The 9,702-nt window shown below is 42.0% G+C and overlaps 1 protein-coding gene across 2 annotated transcripts in view; it reads right to left on the bottom strand.

Moving 5' to 3' along the window:
* Positions 1-503: 503 nt before the first annotated feature.
* Positions 504-9,702, bottom strand: part of STX2 (syntaxin 2) — a 32,114-nt gene continuing 22,915 nt past the window's right edge. Inside the window, exons 9-11 of one of the 2 annotated variants that reach the window (XM_083418376.1) lie at positions 7,103-7,213; positions 3,579-3,706; positions 504-2,448 (exon numbers count right to left, since the gene is read on the bottom strand). In XM_083418376.1, the coding sequence (XP_083274502.1) occupies positions 3,623-3,706; positions 7,103-7,213 (195 nt within the window). In that variant the 3' untranslated portion in view covers positions 504-2,448; positions 3,579-3,622. The remainder of the gene's footprint in view (positions 2,449-3,578; positions 3,707-7,102; positions 7,214-9,702) is intronic. The other variant, XM_083418377.1, reaches the window with a different exon arrangement.

Raw genomic sequence — 9,702 nt, 5'->3', positions numbered from 1 at the left:
AACTTATTCCTACAGATGTTTGCATTAAATAGCAAAAGATGTTCAGCAATCATTTTAAAGAAATGAATGAATAATTGAACAATTAAGGTTATGTGTCAATAATTCTCCTGGAAATGCTACACAATGTCTTCACTCCACACTCCCAACTCAAATATTTAGAAAAATCTTATATTTAAAAAGAGATCCTTATTTGGAATGTTATATTTACTAGTCTCCATATTTTCAGGGTGAACACTTTCCACAGAACATTTGTAGTGCGCCAATAATTTATACACATCAGAAATAGCCACTATTACAGACACCTTTTTAGGTCACTGCATGCGTCGCAATCGTTTAACAGTATGTCTTTCAAATACATAAAAAGTAAAATAAATGAGAGGTTACACACGGGGGGGGGGGGAGTTCACTGCAAGGCAAAATATACCTGCAGTTTATGTTTACATATATACATATCTATTATACACACAACACAGAGAAATAAGCATTTCAAGGCCACATTCTGGTTTGGTTTGGTTTTTTAAAAAGGCACCCGTTATAGTTTATTTCTCTTTCAGCATAAATATCGACATTACTATATTTAAACAGTAGCAAATCAAAATACACTTACAAATATTTTACACAGTAATAAACACGATACAAAAAATAACCAACAAAATTCAAACGTTTGGGTTACTTCAGAAATGCTTCAAAGTTGCTAACAGGTGGACACTTTGGCCCCAAATCCAGAGGAAGTTATGTGTGTTAGGTCCCATTCATTTCAGAAGGATTTCAGTGCAACCAACTTTCTTTGGATCGAAGCTTTTGCCGTCACAAACACTTCATTCATGTTTTGGAAACTGAGAAGCCAATTCCCCAACAAAATCAGTGTTTTATTTAAGATTATTATTATTATTTTTAAAGTATAAACATGCCAGTTTCTCTTGATCAACCACCCACTCCTCAAGGACCAAACAGAAATGGTAAAGAAGCAATACCTTGATTTTTGCTCCTTGGCGAAGAAGTGGCTCACTGCATTACACCCAATATTGTTAACGCAGATCTGATCTGTGCGCATTCGAGTTCCTTTGCACATACCGCAGATTGGAAGTATTTCAAAATTAAGTCAAGCTTCAAGACAGTTGTATCTTTGCTCCATCATCACATTTTTCTTTTTATTGCAGCCCATTTTCTTACTAGGCATTCTGAACACGGCCCACTAAATCGGACTCAGTTGCAGGTCTTGCTAAAATTAACAGGACTTGCACAAGAGAAGAGAACGTGGACCCAAAGATCCTTTTCCCAATGGGCCCTGGTGCGTGTATGGAGCAGTGCCACCCATGAAGGCTTCCCCATTCACTTCGGTGGAGGTGGCTGAAGAAGCATGCAAAGCTTCCCTCCCCTCCATTGACGTGAATGGAAGGCTCCCTAGCATGGACTGCAGAATATGTGAGCACCTCTCTTTCATCTCAAGAAATCTTGTGTCCTTTAAGCATTTTATAACAAAACTCTGAAAGAACACACAGAGAGAGCACTTAGCAAACTTCACAGTGGAGTGGATCGTCTTTAAAAAGAAACAGTTTTATAGCACAGATTAAAAGTTATTCATAATAGAGTTTAAGTTTTAAAAACAAAGAGTTGATGAGGTCACTGTTACAGAGGCACTTCAACTTCTACTTGTTTGCCTTGGCGCTAATAAAAATGAATATAAAAAATTACTTGCATTTTAAAAAATATCACACACAAATCTTAAGACCTATAGTTTAAGACCGTTTTTCAACATTAAAACTGGAGACAAGAGAAAGCCACTTCGCATCTCAATCTCAATCACATTTACTTCAGAGTAAATCCAGTTGCTTCAGTGCGACCCACCTCCAAAGTAAGTGTGTTTAGGATTGAAGTCAAACAGTTATTTAGAGAACGTGGCTGCTTTAATTTTAAACAAGATTGTTATGCTAAGAAGATGAATTAATAGTGGGGAAAACGAAGCCAAATTTCAAAAGCTGAATGCTTCTGGCAAAAGAATAAAACAAAAAAACCACAAACTAATTCCCTAATTCTATACTGGTAACACTGATGTACCTAAAGTTGGAATTCATCTTCAAATTAGTGCAGAAAAGATTTAGCAGCTTTTAAGGTTACATGTCCATATGATAGGCTTTCCAGCTTTTTCTTGTTTGGAAGAAGAAAAAACAACCGTGGTTACAATTTGGTTCTGATTTGCAGGAGTAAAACATTAAGTGCTATTGACTACTTAAATAGCTAGTAAATGGCCAATCCTGCAAAAGAAACTTTCATTATGGCAAGAAAAGGCATCTTTACAAGAACTAGGCCACGTTGGTTTCCCTGCATGTGTGATTCAGACGATCCCAAACTCTTGGAATGTGCTGTTTGTTATGAGAAAGTCGCTGCTAGGACAATTCCAAGGATTAGAAGGATTACGGCTACACAAATTATTATGAACACCAATTTCTGCAAAGAGAGGAAAACTGTGATTAGCTTACCCCCCAGATTATTATTATTTAATAAATTCAAAGATGCAAGAATTTACAATATGCACCCCCAAACTTAAGCATAATTACCTGACAGCAAGCAATTTCAGCGGTAATCACATTAAAACTAAAGTAAAAACTAAAGTCAAGGGACTTTCTGGTAATAAAATAACCAGAAACTAGAGCACTGTGATGTTGGTGTAGGAGCAACAAACATTTGGAGTTACACAGAACCATGTTTAACAGAAGGGAACAGCGCATCGTTTTTTGTGGTTTCTTCTTTTGTGTGGTAACATCAGCGTTTCAGGTACTTAATAGAGCAACAGAAGAAAAAGGGACAAAGCACATATTCATAGGGATCAAATATGCAACAGTATATACAACTCAGCCTTTGCTTTGTTGTTGTGAGAACCAAGGGCTGTATGTTAAAGGCTGTATGGAAGGCTTCGTGGGGAATGGACATAGCTTAGGTTTTGCACTCACAAGATCCCAAGTTCAATCTCTGACTTTTCAAGTTGCAAGGATCAGGTATCACCTGCCTGAAAAGACCCGAGACCCTGGAAGTGTTAAAGTAGATAGTACTGAGCAGCCTGATCTGGTGTAAGGCAGCTTCCTGTGGAGGAAATGGGTTTTGAGACAGGACATGCCACATAATTCTCAACTACTGCCTAGCAAGGATCTTTACAAAAGGAAAATAGCAGCCTCATCCATGTTATCAAAAATACAATACATGCAGATCACGAGAGGCCCAGTTAGCAATTTGCAGAAGATCCAAATTCTCTCTCCAGTCCATCACTTTCTCTACACGTTGATGAAATCTGTGTAAGCCCCCAAGCTTGTGTGTTTCTACACCAACACAAAACAGATCTAGTCCCAGCAGGTATCACTCCATCCAAAATCTGTTGGAAGCGTTGCATGGAAATATATTCAGCAGCTAGCCACTAGGTGTCTCAGTTCTCACTATGCACATGACTTCGCTCTCAAACACATTTAAGGGTTGACGTAGCTGTTGAGTGTAACCCACCAGCTTGGCGGGTGTGTTAAATCACCGCACTTATCACCGATGAACAAAGGTTAGCATGCACGGCAAGTTAGTTGATTAGTACTTACTGCACAACAGCAGAGCGAGGCTGCATGCTGAGGTTATCGAAGCATCACTTAATCCCGACCGACAAGCCAATTATTAAAGCAAGTACAGCAAGCACCACCAGCACTGTAATGAGAATTATCCACTTTTTCTGCCAAAGGAAAGTAAGGCAATTGTTTCAATTTTGCAAAATGGTGTTAAAAGCTTTGTTTCAGAAATGTCAAGTACCGTTCTATCACCCAGCCTGAAAAAGTCAGTATGGTGTAATGCAGGCTTTTTGGATCTACTTTGGGGTTTTTTTAATGGAACCTCCAAGGCCATGCCCTAGAGCAGGGGGAGAAACCAACTCATGGGTCAAATATGGCCCAATGTGGGCTTAAATTTAGCCCATGAGACAGCTTTTCACCAAACCACACCTGCAAGCCCCACACTCGACATCAGGTGTGACATCAGGTGTGGGGCAGGTACAGACGTGATTGCCAATACATAATCAGAAGCCCCAAAGCGCTCTTCTGATTGTGCACTGGGCAAGCCCACAAGGCTGGGATCAGGCCTGCAGAACCAATAGGGTTTTCCACCCCTGCAGTAGTCAGGTGCAATATAGTGGCCATGGTAGAGCCAGATGCAAAATCCTGGCCACAGGAGGGAGAGTCAATTACCCACAGAACCTTGAAAGCCATACATTGGGAAGGGCTGTAAATTCAATTGCAGAGCAACTGTTTTGCATGCAGAGGGTCCAACGTTCAACTCTGGTATGTTCAGGCAGGGCTGAAAGTGACCGTTCTCTAAAACCTTGGAGAACCGCTGCCTAACGGTCTGACCTGGAACAAGGCAGCTTCATATGTTCTTATGAACTGTGTATCCAATTACAAATTTACAGTTGATTTACTACAGATTGGAAATGCCAAGTCTAACTGAGAAAGTAAAAAAAAAAAGAGCAATTTTTATGGTTGCTACTGCTAACAATGGGGTGTCAGGAAGCCTTGCCAATCTATCGTAAATAACCAACCATCGAACAGCAATCCAGCACAGAAACAAGGGAGGCCAAGAGTGTGTGTGGGAGGGGTAAGGACCTTTAATGACATTCATAAGCCCCATGCACTCTCTTCCCAGTTGAACCAAGCTATACCACCACCACCCATCTTCTAAAACAGTAGCTGGGGGACATCAAAAATTCAGAGAGCTAACCTCCTTCTCTCGTGCCCCCTTGTAATTCAAGAACTGAAGGAGACACTTCTCCCCACACTTGACACAGAGGACAGGTTACTTGACTAGGACTAAGGAGAGTCGAGTTCACATAGCCCTGAAATTCACAGGTGGTCTTGCCCACATCACCATTTCAGATTAACCTCTCACAAATTTTGACAGGAAAACAAGATGGCGCCATGTATTCCACACTAAGCACCTCAAGGTGGGATACAGAAGCACAGAGTTTTCCCCAGACCATAAATCACTTATGAACTTTGAAGCCCCTTGCAATTTTTATAGAAAATAAATGCAATGCTGCGAGAGGGAGATGGGGAAGGTTATCATGGCATATCCCCACACCATTTCATCCCAATCCATCCTTTTCTCTTTTCTTTGGAATATACTCATCATGAAGGAGGGTCTCCACCCCCATTGTTCAGCCTGGACACTGAGGTCCAGCACCGAGGGCCTTCTGGCGGTTCCCTCACTGCAAGAAGTGAAGCTACAGGGAACCAAGCAGAGGGCCTTCTTGGTAGTGGCGCCCTCCCTGTGGAATGCCCTCCCATCAGATGTCAAAGAAATAAACAACTATCTGACATTTAGAAGACATCTGAAGGCAGCCCTGTTTAGGGAAGTTTTTAATGACTGATGTTTTAATGTACTTTTAATCTTTTGTTGGAAGCCGCCCAGAGTGGCTGGGGAAACCCAGCCAGATGGGCGGGGTATAAATAATAAATCATCATCATGCCAGTAGTACCAGCTGCCCTTACCAGGGTGAGGGGGTTACAACTGATTGTCTGCCCACACTAGAGAGCCACAGGACAAAACAAGAATAGCCAAAAACCGTTAAAAATAAGTTAAAAATAGCTTACTAACATCCCACCAGTTCATATGTGGGGCTGTACAGTTAGCCCCAAAAACAATAAAGCCATTTTGGGGTCAAAAGGAAAGAATGAAAAAGTGTGTTTAAAATAAACCCATTCTGACTGTATTAGGTCAGCTTAACTTTCTGACCCACATATGCCACCCTGTGGAATTTCAGTTGCCATCAATGAGGGAAAGTGCGTGCTAGTCCTAATGAAGGGCTTTGTGGAAAAAGGAAGCTGGAAAAAACGTGTAACAATACATGCAATTAAATTAGCAACGTTTCCACTGCATCTTTTTTTAAAAAACCCCAACCCAAACACTCTGGCAAGTCCACTGCAATCATGACAAATAAACTTCAGTAGCCCAGCAAATTCCCTAAAGGCCCATTCACACATGCACAGACATAATGTGGATTTTGCATCTCTTGATGACTAGTAGCTGACTCTTTCTGAAATGCATCGTGTTTGTAGCATTTGTGGTATCTGATCAGCAATGGCCTGTTCACATATGAAAGTTGTTATGCGACTGTGCATTAATCAAGCAAGCAAACAAGCAACCGTTAGTCCCCAGCCGTGTAGCATGTCAAATATTTAGCATGTGCAAGTATGTTTAAGAGGGGAAGGTGGGTGTGTAGCTGTGCCACACTCCCAACATTTCAGGGTGTGCACATGCATGCATGCATGTGTGCAAGGCCCTTTTAACACTTTGAAGCACTATATTTTTATTATTTTTATTTTACTTATTAAGTTTGTATACCACCGGAATATCAAAGAGCGCTTTACAACACAGATTAATATAAATAAGATGCCAACATTATTAGGCATTCGTAAGAATTTTAGCAGTAATATAATAGGAAACCTTGCGGCCATGCAAGCATGCGTATTCTTCAGTAACAACAGTCTGATTAACACAAAAAATTAAGCTGCAATCTTCTTAACTACTGATGAGAAGGCCTCACCGGAAAACAGCAGGATTTACTTCTGAGTAACCATGCACAGGACTGCGGTGTACAAAGCCAATTTCTGACATTGGAACTTTATTAGGGGCTATATCCAACCAACTTTTACTCATTTAAATTAATAGATCCAAGTTAGTTATGTTCATCAATTTCAATGGCTCCACTCTGAGTAGGACTCTAACCCTTGAGTTTATAGGACGAAATCTTAAGTTTATAGAACAAATAAACACAAATGTTTGAAGAAGAAAAGAGAGAAACAGCCCCTCTCTCCAACTCCTTCCATCGGTGAGGAAGCAATGCTACTACTACTACTACTACTAATAATAATAATAATATTAATATTAATAATAGTGACACACACAAAAAAGTGCTCTCCCCAACTTAAACTTGATCATTTATTTGGCATTGCTCCGGAAAAGGTGGCTTTGTAGCAATCTTGGTTTTGCATGTCATGCCAAAATAAGAAAAAGACATCTAGCTAGCTAGCTAAGCAGGCAATAAAAGCAAGACTTGCTCACCAACAGGAAAACTTACCCTGCGAGCCTTGCTTTGGTATTTAACTGCCTTTTTCGTCTCTTCTTTCGCATGTTCTACATAATCGACTGCATTCATCACATTTTTCTCTATGCTGTTGACCATGTCACCCTTAAAGCGAAAACAAGAACATACAGCAGAAACAGAGCTTTATTTCACCACTGTTGGAAATTTCCAGATTTTTTTTAATGGCTCAGGACGAGAAGAAACATACTTAAATGATTGTACAACATGGATTATGTGATGAAATTTACATTTTAAAGGAAAAAGGCAGGTTTTTATTAGTAGTACATTTGATGCTTAACTTAAGACATAGGGAAATCACATCAGTAAAAGCAGGCATGGGGAAAAATACTGATAATTGAAAGCATAACTACAAAAATGAGATATGCTTCCTTAGGACTGGCATTCTAACATGGAAATTTTATATCTTACACTCTCCATCCACCCGAACACACCTCTTACCCACACAGCTTCCTGTGCTGCAATCATAACTTTTAAAAAAAATTGTCATGTGTCACAGTTAATAAGCTTCAAACCAGCAACTCCCTAAAGAGTAAGGAACCAGCTTATTTCCTACAAATTAAATTTATTTCTCCCTCTTTCAGGGACACCAGACTGCTCTCCAAGGCAATATGTCCCCTGAGGAAGGGGCTGCCAGAGAAGCTATGCAATTAAAGCACTCTACCTTGCTAAAAGGGACGCGGGTGGCGCTGTGGGTAAAAGCCTCAGTGCCTAGGGCTTGCCGATCGAAAGGTCGGCGGTTCGAATCCCCGCGGCGGGGTGCGCTCCCGCTGTTCGGTCCCAGCGCCTGCCAACCTAGCAGTTCGAAAGCACCCCCGGGTGCAAGTAGATAAATAGGGACCGCTTACTAGCGGGAAGGTAAACGGCGTTTCCGTGTGCGTCTCTGGCTCGCCAGAGCAGCGATGTCACGCTGGCCACGTGACCCGGAAGTGTCTTCGGACAGCGCTGGCCCTTGGCCTCTTTGAGTGAGATGGGCGCACAATCCTAGAATCTGTCAAGACTGGCCCGTACGGGCAGGGGTACCTTTACCTTTACCTTGCTATACAGAAACTCTTTGCAATGCCACCCCAGCATTGCAAAATGAGGCTCAGGTTTTTCCGCCTTACCTGTCCTTGACTACCTTCCCTCCAAGGATGCAAGAGCAGCCCTGATCTGCAACCTGCCTTTTCTGTGCAACAGTCTCTCTCCCAGTGAACCAGCCAAACACAAGCACGCTGGGCCAAGCTCATTACTGTAAGGGACAGTGGGATGAATGTTCTCCCTTTTCTGGCACTCACACCTGCTATTCCTCAGGTGAGCCAGATTATACTTCCTACTGGCACCCAGCGCTAGATCAGAGACTCGCTGTGTTGTGGGTTCATGGGTCAACGAGATTTGACACTCGGTCACTGCTGCACAGATCTGGGCTGTACAGTGTTTGCACGTAAGAGTCACTATGCTTCTGTAAGAAAGATAAAAGGTAAGCATGCCCTAATTATGATGAAGACATGTTTTCACAGGTCAAACACATGCTCCCCACATGTATCCCAGAGACACGCACTACACAGCACCTCAGCTTAGATGATGTCCCGCACAAGTCTGCCTAGGACCCTCGTACTTACGGGACCGCCTCTCCTGGTATGCCCCGCAGAGGACCTTAAGGTCCATAAATAACAACACTTTGGAGGTCCCGCGCCTCAAGCAGGTTAGATTGGTCTCAACTAGGGCCAGGGCCTTTTCAGCACTGGCCCCAACTTGGTGGAATGCTCTGTCACAAGAAACCAGGGCCCTGCAGGACTTGACATCTTTCTGCAGGGCCTGCAAGATGGAGCTGTTCCGCCTGGCCTTCGGCTTAGACTCACTCTGACCCCTTATATGGGATTTGGTATATAAATTTTGCCTTGGCGTTTTTGCTGGCCCATGTAGGACCAGCATGGACAGCTGGCTCGGGTGAATATCTGATGTTTCCTCCCTTTATGGTCTTGATTTATGGGCTACTACAAAAATGAGGCTGCATTTTAAGCCGCATTTTAATTAACTGTTTGTTTGTTGTTGTTTTTTCTATTACGTTTTATTGTAATTTATATTTGGTGTTAGCCACCCTGAGCCCGGCCCTGGCTGGGGAGGGCAGGGTATAAATAAAAAAAATAAGAAATTAATTAAGATTAATGAAGTCTCCTGCCTGCCAGCATAACAGGCAGAAAGAGGCCAGGCTGCCCTTCACATCAATGGAAGGCGCTGGCGGTAGTGTGGTTTTCCTGTTCCATGTCTACCTTTTATAATAATAATAATAATAATAATTTTTTATTTATACCCCGCCTTCCCCAGCCAAGGCCGGGCTCAGAGCGGCTTACAAGCAATAATAAAAACAAGATGAATGATTACAACTTAAAAACAAAAGTAAAATACAACATTAAAATAATGGAACATTAAAATATTAAAATGTAGCCTCATCGCAGGAGAAGAAGGAAAAGAAAAAAGAAAGAGAGGGAGGGAGGGAATCAAATTGGCTTCAAGCCAAAGGCCAGGCGGAACAACTCTGTCTTACAGGCCCTGCAGAAAGAAATCAGATCCTGCAGGGCCCTGGTCTCATGAGG

The sequence above is a fragment of the Podarcis tiliguerta genome, assembly GCF_965153285.1.
Source record: "Podarcis tiliguerta genome assembly, chromosome: 16".
In the NCBI taxonomy this organism is placed as follows: domain Eukaryota; kingdom Metazoa; phylum Chordata; class Lepidosauria; order Squamata; family Lacertidae; genus Podarcis; species Podarcis tiliguerta.
This window is presented reverse-complemented; position numbering and strand designations above follow the sequence as displayed.